We start from the raw sequence: 22209 nt of genomic DNA, 5'->3' as shown, positions 1-22209 counted from the left end.
ATTTGCAACATGTATTGACAGTAATTCAATAGGCGATTTATGGAGACGTTAATGTCCATCGCATGGCACACTGGTTGTAACCTTTCGTAATAGACATGCTTAAGCAGCTGTGTCATTGAGTTCCGGGGGTAAAGTCACCTGAACGGAACGTTATGCTTGTCAAGTTGTAAATGAACTCAGTCCCACTCTCTTATGAAAGACAATCTGGAGGACAACATGTAGAAAACACTCCTCCAGCTAAAGGCATTTTACTCATGGCTGGGTAATCTCCCATCATGCTGGTGTATTGATCAATCCGGAGACATCCAGAGGGAGATATAATGTTCCAGGCACTTCTCCTCTATTCACCCAGACTTTGTAAGAGAAAAAAAGATTTTGCATAATAATATTAAACCTGGGTTTTATGTCTGTCTGTAAGAGTGAAGGGTAAACTGTCCTTGTGTGACTCTCTCTGTTTAAGTAGACTTCAGGGTCCAGTACTGTTATAAAGTGATTTTTTTTATTTTTTTTATTCATGTGAGGAAGGCTTTTGTTCTACGGTATGTGTGTCTTGGCTGTGTTCAGGTCCTGAAATGTGATCTGAGTAAATGTAGGTAGAGCGCTTCCTCGGTCTGCACTCTTATTTTGTGCTCAAGTGACATGACACTTGATTTGATGTGTCTTTTTTTCTTGATTTTATGTTTTAGGGGTCAGATAATTAACTCTTTTCTATCCAAGTATAGTTAATGCAGGAGTTTACAAGAATACTAATGAAAAACAAAACAAAACAAAGCTTTTCGAGCTGAATTCTAATTGGACTGGGAGCAGCAGTGTGTGTGTGTGAGTATTACAACAAAACAGAAAGGGTGAAGAAAATAAACAATACAAATTTAAAATGGAATGTGTATTAAAAATATAGGTATTTTAACTATATGTAGACAGACACCACTGTACAAAAGTTTGGGGACTGTTAAGATTTTTCAGTTTGAAAGAAATGTATACATTTATTCAGCACGGATACATTCAATTGATCAGAAAAGACTTAAATTGTTACAAAAATTAGTTTCAAATAAATACTATTCTTTAGATTTTTTTTATTAATCAAAGAATGTATCACTGTCCTTACAAAGTTATTAAGCTGCACAGCTGTTTTCGACTGTGACTGTGAAAACATGAAAACCCAACACTTTGTTTAGTGTCATTTCTACCTCTAACGTGATTGCTTTTGCTTTTTAGCGTTGCTTTTTATCCTTGAGTTCTGTATATTTATGTAAATCGTACAAACTGATTTCTTTGATGTGCCCTCCATATAAAAGTCAATTTTGCTAATAAACCACATGCTGGTCATTAACATGACAATTGAACCCATTATATTTAGCATATGTTAAGCCAGAAGTTACTTTAAGCTGCTTTAGATTTACATGAAAATGAGATACCAGAAGCTCTTAATTGTTTTCATGATGCAATCCACAAGGTCTGTGATACATTACAGAGGGATTTGATGAATTTGTGTTTACTGGTGCATGTCTATCTTCTCCGAGCAGCTCTGAAACCAGGCTTGGAGTGAGGCTATACAAAGTTAATAACTTTTTTCCATCCTGACTTCATCTGGTAGAAATACGTTTAATTTGTGCATGTGGGCACCAGTGACTTTGGATTATTTTATCTACATATGCAGGCTGCATTATTTAGAAATGGTCATCTTTAAATTAAAATTTTTGATAAAATTGACAACAGATTTAGCTGGTGTGCACATCTTCCAGAATAGAATTCTTCACGGTCGAGTGCATATTTATTTATGTGTTGTATGCTTATGTATCACATATGGGTTCACCAGTAAAACAATTTCAGTCCTGATATATATATATCAGGACTGAAATTGTTTGTATATATACAATATATATGTATGCATGTGTATATATATATATATATATATATATATATATATATATATATATATATATGTGTGTATATGCTTATCTTAGATAGACCATTTAGGTGTTTGCAAACAAGTTTACGTTTTTATATTTATATATATAAATAATTTTTTCTGAAATATATACATGCATGTGTGTGTATTTATATATACAAAATAATTATACACAGTACACATATATATTATTGTCACCATCACGATCGTCGTCACTGTCATTGTCATCTTCTCTGTCACTGTCATCCGTTAGTCTCCGTCTACACTACGTTTCCCATCATCCTCTCCGGCTCTCACCTGCACTCAATCCATCATTACCCGCACCTGCCAGCCATCATCGTCATCGTCACATCATTGTCTTCAGCTGTTGTCTTGATTGTTCTTCTGTGTATTTAAGTTCCCCTCGTGTCTATGTTCAAGGTTGGTTATTGTTTGTGTATGTTCACTCTGTTCGTATTTGGAAATAAATCATCTAGTTATTTTGTATTACCGTTGCCTTCATTGTCCTTGGAACCAAATCGTGACAATTATGTAAACAAAACTTTTATTTTGGATGCGATTCATTGTTGCCCAGCACTAAAAAGAATTAAAAAGGTAACTGCAAGATTATATCTCACAATTTTGACTTTTTTTCTCATAATTCTGAGTTTATATCTCACAATTCTGAGAAGAAAAATCAGAATTGCGAGATATAAACTTAGTATTTTGTATTTTTCCCTTCAGAATTGTGATAAACTCATTGCGAGTTCAAGGGCCCTATTTTAACGATCTGAAACGCAAGTATCAAAAGTGAAACGCATGTAACTTTGTGGGCGGATCTCGGGCACTGTTGCTATTATACCGGTGGGATAAATGACTCTTGCGCCCGACGCAAATCTAAAATGGGTTGGTCTGAAGTAGCTTCATTATTCATAGGTGTGGTTTGGGCGTAATGTGAGATAAACCAATCGGAGCGTCATCTCACATTCCCTTTAAAAGCAGGCGTGCTTGTTCCATGGTGGATTTGCCAGGCGCACGCCAGGAGCAGTTCACAGCCGAGGAGACCGACGTTCTCGTCAGGGCCGTAAAACACAGAGAAGTGACGTTGTATGGTGATGGGAGAAACCCACCCAAATTAGCTTATTAAACAGGCATATAATAATTTTGGAAAATGTGTAAGCTAGATTTATGCCTATTTTTTTCACATCTTCATGGACACCACAATGATTTCCCTTGTGTGGTAATATTTTTCCTTGTAATTATGTATGGTTTGCAAAAATGGCAACTGCTGCGTCTGTGTAGATGAGAGAAGCAAAGTGTATGCGCGTTGTGCACACGCTACATTATGGCCAAGCATTCGCCCTTAAAATAGCATCTGAATAACGTGCCACTGACTTTAGACTAGGTTTTTCCTGGTCAGTGGTGGAATTGTTTTCTGAAACTGCAAAATAGCACCAGGGAACGTTTCTGCCAGAACACGCCGCCTCTTTTCGCTGAACCGCCCACGGAAGCGCAAGTTCATTCCCTAATTTACCGACGTGTGTCTGTGGAGGGAAAAGTCTGCTGTGCGTTGGGTGCAAAATAGGAATGATACAATGATACGGTGTACAAAGTCAATTGCGCTGGGTGTAAGATATGGCCCCTAAAGTCTGAATTGGGAGATATAAACGTTTTAGGTTACAACTGTAACCGTTGTTTTTTCTGCCACCACAATGCTTACGCAACTGCTGTGGCTTAACTGTGTCTGCTCTGAAAAAGGTCTACATGCTTATATGCTTCTAATAATGGGTAATTCACATCGAGGCCAATAACAACAAATGAGAAAATTACTGATATAGTCACCATTGTATTGTGCATCCATTGCATGTCGCATTTTATTAGGACTTGATTTAAAGCTAAGGGTTGAAAAGTTTGTGTGTGTGTGTGTGTGTGTTTGTAGGTGCATGTGACTGTATTATTGCTCCAGGTTTTCACGTGCACAGACATGACTGCTGCAGTTTATTGTTGCACGCAGGCCGATACCAAACCCCCATACGGTTTTCATCTGACAGCTCTCTGTGTATTGATCCTGTACCCTTTTGAATGCCTCTGGGCTGTGTAATTAGTCCCATGTGAGGAAACAGCCTGGTAACCAGAGCACTGCGTTCCACCAGCACTCTCATGCACTAGACTTTAGATCTCCCTAAAGAACATACATAATTCAGACACTCCCATAGAACGTACATAATTCAGACACTCCCATTACATCAGAGAGCACACACTCGTAAAGCATATTAGTATGAAAGCGCTAATCTAGAATCAGATTCTGACCCCATACAATACTGATCATGGTGATCATAGCGCATTTTCTGGTTATGTGCCGTATTTCCAGGTGAAACAGAACATTTAGGTGGAAATAATGTTTGGTGGAGCTTCATAGGCATTTGATTGGATAGTGAAAAATTAGGCTATGGTTTTATTGGTTAACAGTTATGTTTAATTTTCCCCGGCCACTCAACATTTTACATTTATTGATCTTGTACATGCATTGCAGAGTTAAACATTTGGTTTTCTGTGATGTGTTTTTACTGCAAATTGTACTGATTTGTCAAAAAGATTATGCTATCTAGCAACAATGAAGTGCAATTACAAAAATCACTTCTGAATCTTGGAAGCATCAGTAAGAATATGTCAAAAACTACAAACCAGTCAATAATGTTTTACAATGAGGAAAATAAGTATTTGAACACCCTGCTATTTTGCAAGTTCTCCCACTTGGAAATCATGGAGGGGTCTGAAATTGTCATCGTAGGTGCATGTCCACTGTGAGAGACATAATCTAAAAAAAAAATCAGAAATCACAATATATGATTTTTTAACTGTTTATTTGTATGATAAGGCTGCAAATAAGTATTTGAACACCTGTCTATCAGCTAGAATTATGACCCTCAAAGACCTGTTAGTCTGCCTTTAAAATGTCCACCTCCACTCCATTTATTATCCTAAATTAGATGCACCTGTTTGAGGTCGTTAGCTGCATAAAGACACCTGTCCACCCCATACAATCAGTAAGAATCCAACTACTAACATGGCCAAGACCAAAGAGCTGTCCAAAGGCACTAGAGACAAAATTGTACACCTCCACAAGGCTGGAAAGGGCTACGGGGAAATTGCCAAGCAGCTTGGTGAAAAAAGGTCCACTGTTGGAGCAATCATTAGAAAATGGAAGAAGCTAAACATGACTGTCAATCTCCCTCGGACTGGGGCTCCATGCAAGATCTCACCTCGTGGGGTCTCAATGATCCTAAGAAAGGTGAGAAATCAGCCCAGAACTACACGGGAGGAGCTGGTCAATGACCTGAAAAGAGCTGGGACCACCGTTTCCAAGGTTACTGTTGGTAATACACTCGACAAGACGTCATGGTTTGAAATCATGCATGGCACGGAAGGTTCCCCTGCTTAAACCAGCACATGTCAAGGCCCGTCTTAAGTTTGCCAATAACCATTTGGATGATCCAGAGGAGTCATGGGAGAAAGTCATGTGGTCAGATGAGACCAAAATAGAATTTTTTGGTCATAATTCCACTAAACGTGTTTGGAGGAAGAAGAATGATGAGTACCATCCCAAGAACACATCCCCCGGGGAAGACCTAGGACACGCTGGAGAGACTATGTCTCCCGGCTGGCCTGGGAACGCCTCGGTGTCCCCCCGGAAGAGCTGGAGGAAGTGTCTAGGGAGAGGGAAGTCTGGGCATTCCTGCTTAGACTGCTGCCCCCGCGACCCGGCCCCGGATAATCGGTAGAAGATGGATGGATGGATGGATCCCAAGAACACCATCCCTACTGTGAAGCATGGGGGTGGTAGCATCATGCTTTGGGGGTGTTTTTCTGCACATGGGACAGGGCGACTGCACTGTATTAAGGAGAGGATGACCGGGGCCATGTATTGCGAGATTTTGGGGAACAACCTCCTTCCCTCAGTTAGAGCATTGAAGATGGGTCGAGGCTGGGTCTTCCAACATGACAATGACCCGAAGTACACAGCCAGGATAACCAAGGAGTGGCTCTGTAAGAAGCATATCAAGGTTCTGGCGTGGCCTAGCCAGTCTCCAGACCTAAACCCAATAGAGAATCTTTGGAGGGAGCTCAAACTCCGTGTTTCTCAGCGACAGCCCAGAAACCTGACCGATCTAGAGAAGATCTGTGTGGAGGAGTGGGCCAAAATCCCTCCTGCAGTGTGTGCAAAGCTGGTGAAAAACTACAGGAAACGTTTGACCTCTGTAATTGCAAACAAAGGCTACTGTACCAAATATTAACATTGATTTTCTCAAGTGTTCAAATACTTATTTGCAGCTGTATCATACAAATAAATAGTAAAAAAATCATACATTGTGATTTCTGGATTTTTTTTTTTTAGATTATGTCTCTCACAGTGGACATGCACCTACGATGACAATTTCAGACCCCTCCATGATTTCTAAGTGGGAGAACTTGCAAAATAGCAGGGTGTTCAAATACTTATTTTCCTCACTGTATATCCAATGCCAGTACCATCAGTTACAATGGCGCTTAAAATAATGCAAACAGACGAATACTTTGATTGAACAAATGCTTTATTATTATTGAATTATAATTTGTATCAATTTTTTTCATTGGAAATACAGTACTGTTCAAAGATTAGGGTTGGCACGATTTTTTTTAAACGTTTTTTAAATAAGTTAATTACGCTCTATTTTGTTTCAGGTTTGTTTTCATGTCTTTTATTTTGTAGTTCTCATAGTCATGTTTCATGTATGTCATGTGATTCCCTGTTCCCCTTGTGTGATCCTGTCATGTGCTTTTCTAATCTCATGTGTCATGTTTTGATTGGTTCTCTTGTTTCAAGTGTCTTATTTTTATTGGTTCCTTTGTTTCATGTGTCATGTTCCCATTGGTTGTCATAATTATGTGTTCCCCTGAATCATGTGTTTAAGTCTCATGTATGCCTTGTAGTTGAGTATTTGAGATTGAAGTATGTAATTGTGGCGACGAGGTCGAGGCCCGTGAGAGAGCGGCGCGAGGCCGGTGGCGTGATTGCTGATGAGCGACACCTGTGAGACGCACTGGTCTCGATCTTCACAATCGTCGCTCCTCCTTTTATGCTTCCGCTCCTCCGTGAGAGATACGAGACCGGTGCGTCTCACAGGTGTCGCTCATCAGCAATCACGCCACCGGCCTCGCGCCGCTCTCTCATGGCCCTCGACCTCGTCCTGTTCGCCACAGTAATGCTGTAAAGTAATGTGTTCCATGTTCCATGTTCAGTTGTTCAATTGTTCAATGATTCCGTGTTCAAGGTCATTGTTTCAAGTCGATTTGTAGTTCACTCAATCACTTACTCATGTTTGTTTGGTTTCATGTTGTGGATTTAATTTAAGGTTTATGTTTCATGTTTTGGATCATCACTTATGTAAATAATCTGCACTTGGGTTCTCTTCACCATCATCCTAGTCTGCTTCCATGTCAGCATTGTGACAATGGTACAGCATATCGTATTAAAGGGCCCAGAAGCATATTTCTTAAGCAAATAGGGTCAATTCTGATTTCATGTTATCTATATCTAAAGTATCTTTACTTGGTGGTACCACAAGCTCATGGTGCTACCACAAGCTGATTGTTCAAATCTTAAGCTCAGGGTATTTTTTTATATCTATTAAGATATTTTATGTCAGTTTCGCATACTAAACATTTGTTTGCAATTTATGTTTGTATATTGTATTTTCAGTTGGTAGAGCATATAGCAAAACATTTTGTCTGAAATGGGTAGTCCTGAATTCTGACCATGATTCTTCCTCTTGGCTTAAATTGTCATCCACACACATTCCAGAGCTGTGGTTGAAGCTGTAGACATGTGTGTGTCTGTGGCCAGACGAGAGCTACTCCTCCCTGCAGAAGCAGCTTTGAGTGGACTGCTGTTTACACTGAGTTCATACACATCGGTCACAACCATTAATCATTTGTTTTGAATGACAATATTAAAAGAAAAGTAACATTTTATGATTTCTAGCAATCCCCCCCCCCCCCATTTCAGCCTTCAAAGACAAAATGCACTATGTTTGTTTTAGCTGTGCCAATACCACACACACCATGTGTGATTAGCATAAATGTGTCATCTTAAAAAACAACCCATTCAGGAAGTGATGCGAGGTAGACAGCACTTAGTGACTCTTGTGGTCTCTTGCAGAATGTGTATGTGAACATCAGTCGGATCATGTCCGTGGGGAACAGGCTGCTGGAGTCGGGTCACTATGCGACCCAGCAGATTCAGCAGATCTCAGGTCAGCTGGAGCAGGAATGGAAAGCGTTCGCCGCCGCGCTGGACGAAAGGAGCGCACTGCTAGAGATGTCTGCTAACTTCCACCAGAAAACTGACCAGGTGAGGCCTAAACATGCCAACATATACCTATAGATGTACTGTGGCTGCCGTCACATCATCCAGGTGGATGCTGCACACTGGTGGTGGTTGAGGAGAGATTCGCCTGACATGATTGTAAAGTACTTTGGGTTTACAGAAGTACATAGGAAATGCGCTTTATAAATACTTCCTTCCTTCCTTCCTTTCTTCACTCGCTCGCTCGCTCACTCACTCGTCACTCACTCACTTGCTCACTCGCTCACTCACTCCTATTGAGCATACAAACAAACGAATGCATAATGATCACCGCTGCACACAAAGTGTTACCAAATATATGTCTGTGTGCTATATAAAGGATACATGAAATCCATTCCTTTCATCTTTCTGTCCTTTATCTTTTCTCTTTGAGCGTTTATTATCTGCTGTCAGCATCAGTTTTAGACTGACATGCCATTCATTCAGCTTTAAATGTGCTCCCAATGAGACATGACAAAAATAGACTGGATATGTGGACAGACAAATTGTAATGAATTTTTTGTTTTGTTTTACCTAATTAGGACTATCAGTAAAGTAATCATTCCTGTCTGTGGTAAGATATCACAAATGTACTGTATTTTCATATAACCAATAACTGTGTTTTCTAGTATATGAGCAACATGGACTCATGGTGTAAGGCCTGTGGAGAAGGAGATCTTCCTTCTGAGCTGCAGGACCTGGAAGACACCATCCACCACCATCAGGGTCTCTATGAACACATCACCACTGCCTATTCTGAGGTATGAATCTCTGATCTCCATTGAATTGTAATAAATAAATTCCATTGCAGATCTAGGCAGGTGGAGCTGGGGGAGGTGGAGGGTCTAAGATGAACTCTGATAGTGTGCTGCAGAAACAGCTTACCGCGAACACTGAACCAGACTGTTTAAATGTTGCGCAAGCAATCTCATTGGCTGCAGAATCATTCTGTAATTATGTGATTGCTAACAGATTGCATGAGAAGGACCGATCAGCCTTTGCCATCTATTGTTTCATGACTAGATATTCAATTGAAGGTAGGATTTTCTTCTGTCTGTAAGATGTTTAAGTGTTGATGTGCATCCTCAGGTAAGTCAGGATGGCAAAGCCCTACTAGATAAGCTCCAGCGCCCTTTGACCCCAGGCAGTGCAGATTCGCTGACGGCCTCGGCTAACTACTCTAAGGCGGTGCACCACGTCCTGGATATCATTCATGAGGTTCTGCACCACCAGAGGCAGTTGGAGAACATCTGGCAACACCGCAAACTCCGTCTTCACCAACGGCTACAGCTCTGCGTCTTCCAACAGGATGTCCAGCAGGTCAGCCACTTATTCGTAACTAACTATACTTTATACACATACTACTGCAAATACTGTTGGTATGGATTCAGTTGGATTTATTTAATCATTCTTATTTGGGAAGTGAGAGATGTGCAGATTGTATGAGGTGTCAGAGCGTTTCACTAGACATCTGTGTGGATTTTTTTTTTTTTTTTTTCACTCTCACCCACTTCCCACAAGTTTCATCTCCCACATGCCTGTTCCCGCTGAATTTTACTTCTTTCTTGCAGTGATTTTGTTCTGCCTTCTCTTGCTCAATTTAGGTCAGATTCCAACAGTCACACATCATTTTACCCATTGAACCAAAAAAGACTAATAGGCTATTGCATTTTGATCTAAATAGTGTTTATCTAAATGTATCTAAATGTTTCTTGAGCACCATATTAGCATATTAGAATAATGTCTGAAGGACACTGAAGACTAATGACTGCTGAAAATTCAGCTTTGCCATCACAGGAATTTGTTATTATTATTATTATTATTATTATTATTATTATTATTATTTTAAATATATTAAAGTTAAAAAAGTTATTATTATTGAATTGTAATACTATTTTACAATATAACAATTTTTACTATATTTATAATCAAATAAATGCAGCCTTTAGGAGCATGAGAGATTTAAAAAAAATAAAAATAACAAAAAATTATTCTTACAGACTCCGAACTTTTGAACGGTATGTGTATCATGAAATAATTTGTATCAATGAAAAAATGTTTTTTTATGCAAAAGTTAATGATAAGCCAGTTTAACATTTCATTAATGCTTAGTCATATAAATAAATGGTAACCCTTAACAATAAGGTCTCATTTGTTAACATTAGTTAATGTATTAACTACCACAAACTAACAATGAGCAATACATTTGTTACAGTATTTATTCAACTTTGTTAATGTTATTTAATAAAACATGTAATTCATTGGTTTTTCATGTTAGTTCACAGTGCATGAACTAATATGAACAAATACAGCTTTTTATTTAAATAATGTATTAGTAAATGTTGAAATTAACATTAACTAAGATTAATAAATGCTGTAGAAGTATTATTCATTGTTAGTTCATGTTAACTGAAGTAGTTAACTAACTTTAACTAATGAAACCTTATTGTAAAGTGTTACCAAATTAATGAAATGTCACAGTGTGGGCAATTGTAAAACAACAACAAAAAACATCCTTAATATAATGTAATGTCATAAAACACAAACTGATTATTGAGTTTGTGTATGAATATAATATATGGCAATGTGGCATTAAAATGAATCCTGCTCATGAGGTGCATCTGGTTGAATCTCTTCTTCTCTTTTTCTGATTATCTTTATTGAAAAATGGCAGCATATGAATGCCTGTGAGGCATCGTTATGTTGAATATAAAGTGAGTTCATGTCTGTTTGAAATAGGATTTCACTGCTCAGTTGAGAATAGAATATAAATTTGAAAGGGAGATTTTAGGCACCACTGCATTAAATTGTTAAAGGTATAGTTCAACAAAAATGAAAACTGCCATTACGTATTCACCTTCATGTCGTTGCGAACCTCTATGCTGTTATTTTTACTGTGAAATAAATAAAAAGTGTTTTTTTGTTTTTTTTTAAGAACCTCCTCATACAAAAAGGATAAAAAGCACCATAAAAGTAGTCCATATAGCATGTACACTCTATTCCAATTGTATAGACTACTTTTATGGTTCTTTTATTGTGCTTTTTGTCATTTTTGGTGCCGGACACAGCCTCTGGTTACTGTGAACTGGGGTTTTATGGTAAGGATCTATACAAAGATTTTTAATTTATGTTTCAGAGAAAAATAACAGCATATGGGTTTGGAACAACATGAGAATTTGTAAGTATTTTTCTGGATGAAATATTTCCATTTTTCTTTTTCAAGTAAGATATTTTACATGGATAGATAATTCAGAAAAATTCTGTCATATCTTTCACAACAACATCCAATTGTGTCTCTCTGTCTCTTTCACTTTGCAACAACAACACAGCCTCCCTTGTTTCGGCAGCGACTTTCAGCATGTTTCCTATAACAACGTCTGATGTTTACATTTTTACGTGGCATGAGAAATCTGATCTGATTTCAATCGGATATGCACAAAAATCGGATTTGGGCTGACAGTCTGAACGTAGCCTTTGTCTTTTTTTCTCTGACGCATTCAGTATCAGTTGTCATGGTAACCGTGTTCAGCAGGCACATTATGTTGAGGGTTTGCCCCATAAAATGATGCAGGCATAGGGGACCTCTAAACCTTCCAGACATCTAAAAAAAAAAAAAAAAAAAGCCACGTGAGCAGGAAACTCAACATCTGCACGACAAATGATTTCTTCTAATCACACGCGTGCACACATGTGCTGACAGATGCCACCACACACACACACACAGCTCTGAATGTGGCACATTGAGCCAGATCAAAGGTGGCATAATGAAATATGCATGAGCAGAGGACTGTGTTTCGCAGTGTGCTGTGGCGTCTTTTGAGACGGGTAGAAAGCTTTCATACTCAGCCTGCTCCATCTTGCAGATTTCAAATGTTTAATAAAACATTTAATACTAAGCTAAACGCATTTGTAATATGTTTTATTAGTAAAATAGCCTATTGCATATGCATTCAGATGCTCATGCAAATCTGTGATAAACAACAGAAAATACCCAATACCCAATTAGTCAAATTTCTATAAAAGACACCATTATTGAACTCGGACAACAGCATCAGGGTCTTGCTTGCCTAATCTGCAGGATGACCTCACTGCGTGTATAGTGCTGATGTTTATAGAGGTGTTGAGCTGTCGCAGTGACTCCTGCTGCCCCCTGCTGGTTCTACACTACAAATGCAGTTTAACTCTTTTACAATTTTATGAATTTGATAGATGCGTTTAGCCAAAGCAACAAACAGTGCATTTAAAATATCATATCATCTTTTTATCATATCGTGTATTCCCATGAAGGGAGTCAAACCCATGATGTTGGTACTACTAGCATCATGCTATTCAAGTCATAGGAACCCTTACAAAACCCCTACAGTAAAACAGTGGCAAATTAGTCTTAGCATCCACTGTCATCATAAAAGAAATTAAACTAAATGACTGATTCCTGAGAAAGGTTTCACTCTCCTCTAAATGTTTTATTCTGCTAGAAATTGCTAGAAAGTGCCCTATATTTTGCAATGGCATTTAAACATATCCTGTAATCATGAATGGCTGAAAATGGAATGGGAAATTCATTTGCAGGGTTCCCACAGTCACGGAAAACCTGGAAAAGTTCAGGGAATGCTAAAACTGCAATGGTTTTGTTTTGTTTTAACAGTTACATGAAACCTGGAAATATAGGGAATTTTAAAAGGCCTTGAGGAGTTATGGAAATTTATTAAACCTTTAAAAGTCATGGACATTTCTGTAGAGATTATTTTCATCATACAGTAATTGCTCTTTGTGTGATCTTTACGCAATTACTTTTAAAAATCCTGATTCTATAATCATGAATGACCTCAAAAGGTGGTCAAAAGGTGTGGAAGCCTTGGATGGAGATGCTATGTTATTTATTTATTTATTATTATTTTCAAAATTAAAATTTAAATAGTGAGTCAATACAAAATACTTTTTTTTTTTGTCTTACCCCGATTCACTATGGTAAGCTTATTTTAAGTGTTTATAGTTTAGACCTAGCATGATGGTTTTCATGGGAAAATGCATACATGCGTCACTCGCCCGTGCGTGTCTTGTCATATCCATAAATAAAGAAAAGTTTCTCCAGCTACTTAGATATATTTATGGTGTGGGATTGTCATAGGTTAGGTGGCACTACTAGTGATAAATGTTGACATGGAGCAGCTAAATATTAAACCTCCGGTGAATAACCCATTTCAAAATAAGATAAACAGAGGAGAATCTGCTGGCAAAAAGAGAACACAACAAAGCTTGTAATAAAATGAGAATCAACATTGGCTTGGCTTGTCAGAGATGGCGAGAACAGGCATTTGAAATGTTGTAAAAGCGATATGGTGTTTTTATTGCTCAACAAGTGAGTAAAGTGTTTTATTGAACAGATAAATTGCCATATGTAACTCTCTAACAGAGTTCCTTGTAAAGTAGTATCTGTTGTGAAGGCTCATATTCATTCGCACAGTCACGCAGAGCCAAAGCACAACCAAAACAATGTTCTTCCACAAAATGCATGCAATTTTGTTTTTTAAACACAAGAGTTACATAGTGTACCCTTAATTTATTTCAAAATATTAGGTCCTAAGTGTATACACTACACTTTAATTACATTTTACAGTAGTAACAAATAAATGTTGTTTTGTGTATTTTCACATTGGTTTTTGACAAAATCCTCAGCTGAAATATGTGTATAATATCATGACTCATTTCGGATGGCTTTTTATGAGGCAGGTGGTGGTCCTTCTGACCCTCTCAGCAACATATGGTTATATTCTTCTTCTCGCAGGTTCTAGACTGGATTGAAAACCATGGCGAGGCATTCTTGAGTAAGCACACAGGAGTGGGGAAGTCTCTGCACAGGGCTCGAGCATTACAGAAACGTCACGAGGACTTTGAAGAAGTGGCTCAGGTAAGGAGGAACAGATGTAAGAGCATCGCTTTGGCTGCTGTCCATCTGGCTATCTACTGTTCTCCTCCCAGATTCAAAACTTTTTAGGCCACCTCAGAAATTAGTCAAATGCATATTAACATCCAAACTGCTGCGTGTTTCTCAGAACACCTACACGAATGCAGATAAACTCCTGGAGGCGGCAGAGCAGCTGGCTCAGACAGGCGAGTGTGACCCTGAGGAGATCTACCAGGCCGCACATCAGCTGGAGGACCGGATCCAGGATTTCGTAAGACGCGTTGAACAGCGTAAAGTCCTGCTCGACATGTCTGTGGCTTTCCACACTCACAGCAAAGAGGTAAGTCTTGGAAGAGAGTAGAAATTGGTGTTGGTGGGTGTTGATATGTGTGGGTTGTGCCTGTATTCTACTAGACAGAAATATGTTCCAGAATATGATTTAACATTCACAGTCTTGGACAGTTTCTTGGACTTTTTAGAAAGTTTTAATAATTTGGAGCCATGGTATAGTGGTTATCACACATGCTCTGGACACATTGAGACACGGTACTCATGTGTTTGAACTTGGCCCACAATATTATTTTATTAATTAATCATTTAAAGGATTAGTTCACTTCAGAATTAAAATGTCCTTATAATATACTCACCCCCACATCATCCAAGATATCCATGTCTTTCTTTCTTCAGTCAAAAAGAAATTAAGGTTTTTGAGGAAAACATTCCAGGATTTTTCTCCATACAGTGGTCTTCAACGGTTATCAACGGGTTGAAGGTCCAAATACAGTAGCAGATTCAATTCAGCTTGAAAGGGCTCTACATGATCCCAGCCGAGGAATAAGGGTCTTATCTAGTGAAATGATCTGTCATTTTCTAAAATAAATAAACATTTATATACTTTTTAACATTGAAAGGTCACGCGTGACATATGCGGAAGTACCGACCTAGTGTTTACAAAGCGAACGTGCAAAGACTAAGTCAAACTCCCTTTACAAAAAAAATAAATAAATAAAAGGTAAAACAACGATGTTGAAGTTGGAGGAGAAAATGAGATGGAGTTTTTCACCCTACCCTACATTCCCCACCTACGTCACGCTTGACCTTTCCAACGTGATTACGGAATGCATGAAGTCGTGGACGTGCAAGATGAGCATTTGTGGTTAAAAAGTATATATATATTATATATATACAGGTGCTGGTCATAAAATTAGAATATCATCAAAAAGTTGATTTATTTCAAGAATTCAACTTAACAGGTGAAACTAATATATTATATAGACTCATTACATGCAAAGTGAGATATCGCAAGCCTTTATTTGTTATAATTTTGATGATTATGGCTTACAGCTTATGAAACCCACAAAATCAAAATCCCAGAAAATTAGAATATTACATGAAATCACACAGTAATTACACAGTGATACCATGTCATTGAACCAGGTTTTGGTTCTTTTGGCAGTGTGGGCAGGTGCAAATCCTGCTGGAAAATGAAGTCATCATCTCCATAAAGCTTGTCTGCTGAAGGAAGCATGAAGTGCTCTGAAAATGTCCTGGTAGACGGCTGCGTTGAGTGGACAGCACAGTGGACCAACACCAGCCGATGACATGGCTCCCCAAACCAACACAGACTGTGGAAACTTCACACTGGACTTCAAGCATCTTTGATTGTGTGCCTCTCCATTCTTCCTCCAGACTCTGGGACCTTGGTTTCCAAATGAGATGCAAAATTTGCTCTCATCGGAAAAGAGGACTTTGGTCCACTGTGCTTTATTAAATCCAGAGTCAACGCAGCCGTCTACCAGGACATTTCCAGAGCACTTCATGCTTCCTTCATTTTCCAGCAGGATTTGCACCTGCCCACACTGCCAAAAGAACCAAAACCTGGTTCAATGACCATGGTATCACTGTGTAATTACTGTGTGATTTCATGTAATATTCTAATTTTCTGGGATTTTGATTTTGTGGGTTTCATAAGCCATAATCATCAAAATTATAACAAATAAAGGCTTGAAATATCTCACTTTGCATGTAATGAGTCTATATAATATATTAGTTTCACCTGTTAAGTTGAATTCTTGAAATAAATCAACTTTTTGATGATATTCTAATTTTATGACCAGCACCTGTATATATATATATATATATATATATATATATTTATTTATTTTATTAATTTTTTTATGACCGATCGTTTGGCTAGATAATACCCTTATTACTTGGCTGGGATCGAGTAGAGCCCTTTGAAGCTTCATTTAAACTGCAATTTGGACCTTCAAACCGTTGGTCCCTGTTGAAGTCCACTTTATGGAGAAAAATCCTGGAATGCTTTCCTCAAAAAACTTAATTTCTTTTCGACCTAAGAAAGAAACACATGAACATCTTGGGTGACGTGGGGGTGAGTAAATTATCAGGAAATTTTAATTCTGAAGTGAACTTATCCTTTAATTCATTCATTCATTTATCTTATTATTATTATTTTTTTATGTCTTCACTTTCAAAGATGAAAGTATATTTGCAACATAATTGCACAGTATTTGAAAATGTACTTGAAAAATACAGGATTAGTTTTGAAAGAGTTTTTAAAAAACACCTGATTCAATTCATCAGCTCATTACTAGAGGTTGCAAGACTTGAATTTGGCGTGACCAATGAGGGAGACATCCAAAATGTGAAGCACTGGTAGTGGTTATCCTACATGCTCCAGAGACATTGAGTCACGGTGCTCATGTCAGTAATGTAGGTTTGAATATTCATGAATATTATGTAACAGTTATGTACACAATCTTTGAAAATATACTTGAAAAATACAGGACAGGTTTAGAACAATTTATGAAAAGTTGAAGCCATGGCATAGTGGTTGTCACATGTGAATAATATGGGTTTGAACCTGACCCAGAATGTCATTATTATTATAATTAATTCATATGCAATATATATATATATATATATATATATATACTGTATAGTAGTCTCACTTGCAAATATTAAACTTAAGTTTCGTTACGGTTAGTGTTTTTTTGTTTTTTTTGTACTGGACAACAATGAATAGACAGTGTGTACATTCATGACATACTTAATACGAACAAACAATGCTCTCTTTAATGCTTCCATATGGCGTAATGTTAGCCATCTGCTATATGTAGCAGGCTGGGTTATGCAGACATCTTTGTTTCTGAGAGTGTGTTTTATAACGGGATGAGTAATGATAAAGGGTTGAAGGCTGGAGTTTTGGAAAAAGAGAAAGGTGGAGATGGAAAAAGACAATGGGGAGGTGTGGAAGGACTGAGCATGGCCTGCTGTGGCAAGAGATACACTCTTTGACATGCCAACACAGGCAGATGGCTAATCCTGTGAGCTCACACAAGACGAAGGCCTTTCACAGGAAATAACAACACCAGCCGTTCGGTGGCAGCCTAAGTGCGTCTGGCTGTTTGTATTGTCATGTTTGTGCATTTTGATATTTAATTTTAGAACGGTTGTTATTTGTTTGAAGAGACCCATGGATCTACACAGATCATAACATTGTGAAGTTGCTAATCTGATTGGCTGGTGATGATGTCATTCTTTTGCAGCTGTGGACATGGTTGGAGGAACTTCAGAAGGAGTTGCTGGATGATGTTTATGCTGAGTCAGTCGAGGCTGTGCAGGAGCTGATCAAACGTTTTGGTCAGCAACAGCAAACCACCCTGCAGGTCACCGTCAATGTTATTAAAGAAGGAGAGGATCTCATCCAGCAGCTCAGGTATTGACCAATGAGAAAACATTAGTTAAGTGGAAAAAAGTGACGTTCACTTGTTGTCATGAGAATTCTGACAAACACAAACACATATGCACATCATGTAATGGCCTCGGCATCCCATTGACGTCTGTTGTATTAATTATAATTACTAAACTCTAACCCCACAGATGCTTTTTCCATTATTGTGAATTTTTGTTAGATTATTTGGGCACTTTATGAAACTAGTGAAACCAATGCAGGTTTTTCAGGTTTTATTAATAGTCAAGTCAAGTCAAGTCAAGTCATCCTCATTTACAGTATATAGCGCTTTTAACAATGTAGATTGTTCCAAAGCGGCTTTACAGAGATACAAGGATAGTTTAAAGTAACAGAGATTGTTTTGGCTTTATAGCAGTTCTTGAATAAAGTTATTTGCCAGCTAAAGTTAATTTGATTGATTCACTTCCATCGCAACGATCATTAGTTATTAACTTAGGGGCCGCTAACACGACACCGTTTTAACAGGAAACTCTATACAGACTTTAAACGCGAAACCTGTGAGAATGCTGATGGCGTGCACATGCGTATTACGAGTTCAGTCTATTGGTATGCGCGTTTGAATATATGTGCGCAGGTTTGTAATTCCCTACAGTACAAACCAAGCCTTAAAAAACTACTTGTCTGGCCTTAACATTTTGATACAGAGTTGTATCACTTCGGGGTAGATACACAAACCGAATTTTCCCGACAACGCTTTATCTGTAGAGTGGTAAAGGGATCCTCCATAAGGAGAAACTAGTTAATAATAGAGCAAATTTAGCAGGCTACAAAACCATGCACATCACAAACACTAACAATTTACAAATCTGTGATTACAACTTATCTTATTTTGAAGAAACTGTGGTGAAACACCTGTAAATCTGTGACTCTAACACGTCCATTATTCAGTTCTATATCTACAGAGATTCCACAGTCTTCCCAAATTCACTGTTGAGAATTTTGCAAAACGAAAAAATGGAATGTTTAATTATAAGGATTTTGTTAATCTTTTTAATTATAAAGCTATTTGCAACATTGTTTCATTTATTATTACTATTTTTCAAAACTGAGCCACCTAACATTATTTCAACCACATTTCAGTGCTGAAGGTTGGTCACATGCCAGCTGGGATAGTAAAAAACAACACCTGACCTACTCTGTGGTGTACACACAAAATTACACACACGTTTACAGTTTATCCATTTCACTCAATATTTGTATAGTGCTTTTCATAATACACATTGATTCGAAGCAGCTTTGCAGAAAATCATGAAGTTAATGTTTATAATAGATTTATATTCATGCCTTATAGTCGTATTTAGCAGATTAGAGCTGGGCGATAATAGTTACATTATGTGATAATATAAACAAGCAGTTAAAATGTTCTATATGGTATACAGTATATATCTCTTTGCATTAGTATACTGAATGTATGTGTGTAAAGTTGGAAATACCTACACATCCAACTTTATAGAGAGATGTGCAATAATACAATTTATATTTTGCAATAATATAAACATTCAAGCTGATTTTGTATATAGTATAGTACACTTTATTAAATATACCAATTTAAAATTGATACGGGGCACATACACTGTTAAATAACACTAAATTAGACTCGTCTTTAAAGAAATATTTTCGTTAAAATGAGAACATAGAGCTGCAACTCCTACTGTAAACCACAGTAACACTCACACACTTAATTGATTCAATTCCTAAAACGCTTCATTGAAGTTAAATGGTATACTTCAATGGAGATCAGATCTTGTCTCTTATACTCTTCTTTCTGACTGTAGAGACTCTGCAATCTCCAGCAATAAGACTCCTCACAACAGCTCGATGGCTCACATTGAGAGTGTCCTGCAGCAGCTGGACGAGGCCCAGGCTCAGATGGAGGAGCTGTTTCAGGAACGGAAGATCAAACTAGAGCTTTTCCTCCAGCTCAGGATCTTTGAACGAGATGCCATTGATGTGAGTCTGACAGTTCGACAACCCACTGATTTTGTTGTAAAGAATGGATCTTAACAGTCAAGACAAGCGGTTCTCAATTGACGCGTTGCAGGCATAGGGGAGGGAAATTGGTGGGGAATTTTTTTTCATCATCATTCTTCACACTTTCAGATGTCTTGAGAATCTGAATAAATAGCAGACGCTCAGTTACACATTTGCTAAATAATTGACCACATCAAAACAATTATCACGATTAGCTGATCAACGCTCAAGCACTGCAGAAGTTGTCACCTTTATTAATATAGCGCTTTATACAATACACATTGTTTCAAAGCAGCTTTACAGGGATAAACATCAATTCTGCTGTAAAGCAGCTCTAAAAAGAAAATATTGTAATTGTTCAGCTCAGTTCAGTGTTGATTCAGTTCAGTTCAGTAACTGTAAAGATCATCAAAAATGAAATAAATTTTATTCAGCTATAAAGTCTTTATTGATAACAAACTTTATTAAACAATCTTTATTGATAAACTCAAACTAACAGAAATACTCAGGTTTCTCAGGAATTCAAAAAACAAGAACAGAAAAAACAATAAATTGCAAAAACAAACCTATACGCACAAGAGTATTATCTGGGGACCCCCCCTCCCCCTATACACTGTATAGAGATATGACCCAGCACCCAAATTACTATCAAAACACTCCAACGCAGCCTCCATTCTTCGCAAAAGATTGATAAAAAGGCGCACAGGAAACAAAAACCTTGAAAAAAATAATAAACGACCAAATCCTGGCCAAATCACAGAGGATTTGCCCATTCACACGGGACTAATATTATCACAGGACCTCTGTGTTTGGTGAAATATGGTAGATAATTTTACAAATTACAGACATGGCCGATTCGCACGGGATTAAGATCACAGACAACCTCCGCAATTATTACAAATGACTAAAGTTCACCAGGTAATACTAATCCCGTGTGAATAGGGCTAATGACAGATAACTGAACAGGACTAAATACATGGCTTAAATACATGAGTTCACACCTGAACTAAATACTGAAATCAAAATGTAACCATGGTGACAAACTGACAGGGGACAGAGTAAGACAGGGCTAATTAACAACCAAGGAACACAACACAAAGAAAGCAGAATGAAAACCGTGACACTTTCTGTTTTGGTGCAAAATTAGTTTGTAGTCACAGAAGTGATTTTCAATTTTTCTAATTATCCTATGTCATGTTAATATTTTTGCATATTACTTGGCCAGTGCAGTTTAGAATTATATTAACAAATTAAAGTGTTTTATTTTAAGAACCTATTTGTTTTGTTTTGTTTTTTTTAAATTAGAATATTGCTCTCAGATATTTTTTAACTCATATCCAACAGTCATCCCTCCATGATTAAATAAGTTTGAGTTTTCAGTACTGCGTCAATTGTGAGGTAGAAGGCTATATACCACGTGCTTTCTCATCCGTTTTGATCTGATCAAAGGAAGAAAGTGCTAAAAGACAAAATCCAGTGATCTCAGAGAATCTGAGCAGAAGCCTTGAGCAAAGAGAAAGCCATCATGTCTGCTCTTCTCACAGCCTGCACCATGAGTCATGGAGGTTTGTGTCTCTGGATGTGTGAAAATGAGTCACATTTTTTTAAAAAGGGTGTTTAAGAAACCGACAGCTTTATCTAATCAGTATCACTTTATCAAGCTATTAGAGTCAACATGAAACAACCTATTTAATAACTGTGGTCTTATATTATTAAGTGATTTTGGCTACTATGTACTAACATTTAAATTAATCATTTAATACAATACTTGTGATGTGCGGCTCGCGGATATATCTGTGGACACTGTGGATAATCTGCGGGGCGGGCGGGCCATCATTGCAATTGATGATTTAAATCATTAATGATGGAAATATTAACGTGTTAAAAGCTTACTTTTTCATCAGGCACTAATTCGCAGACTCTCATTAAGCTACACAGTTGCGGGCTCCACTTGTTTACGTATCAATGGAGGCAAAATAAAAAGAAATTTCAAAGAGGAGAATTAAAAACAAAACAGAAGGAAGGAAGGAAAGAAAGAAAAGTACCATGTGGGAGTGTTTGAGAAGCTCTGTATGTATATGACAATAAACTAATAAAGCCTATATCCAGATTTGCTTGGCCTTTATAATGATCCATGTTATCTATAACGCGTGAAGGCTGCCGCTATGTTAGTTTGCACCGCAATTTAGAAAATCGGATCTGTTAGATTTACATCACGTAAATTCACCCACTTCTCCCGAAATACATGAAAGTAATTGATGGGTGGACTGGGAGAAGATTAGAGT

At 37.7% G+C, this 22209-nt stretch overlaps 1 protein-coding gene across 5 annotated transcripts in view; it reads left to right on the top strand.

Annotated features, from left to right (window-relative positions):
* triob (trio Rho guanine nucleotide exchange factor b) overlaps positions 1-22209 on the top strand; it is a 153504-nt gene that overhangs the window by 73137 nt on the left and 58158 nt on the right. For all 5 annotated transcript variants that reach the window (XM_084088832.1, XM_084088830.1, XM_084088831.1 and 2 more), the window contains exons 8-14: positions 8088-8279; positions 8903-9034; positions 9363-9593; positions 14059-14181; positions 14327-14518; positions 17748-17917; positions 19729-19903. In XM_084088832.1, coding sequence (XP_083944958.1) covers positions 8088-8279; positions 8903-9034; positions 9363-9593; positions 14059-14181; positions 14327-14518; positions 17748-17917; positions 19729-19903 — 1215 coding nt within the window. The remainder of the gene's footprint in view (positions 1-8087; positions 8280-8902; positions 9035-9362; positions 9594-14058; positions 14182-14326; positions 14519-17747; positions 17918-19728; positions 19904-22209) is intronic.

Source organism: Abramis brama, assembly GCF_963993115.1.
Source record: "Abramis brama genome assembly, chromosome: 17".
Classification (NCBI taxonomy): domain Eukaryota; kingdom Metazoa; phylum Chordata; class Actinopteri; order Cypriniformes; family Leuciscidae; genus Abramis; species Abramis brama.
This window is presented reverse-complemented; position numbering and strand designations above follow the sequence as displayed.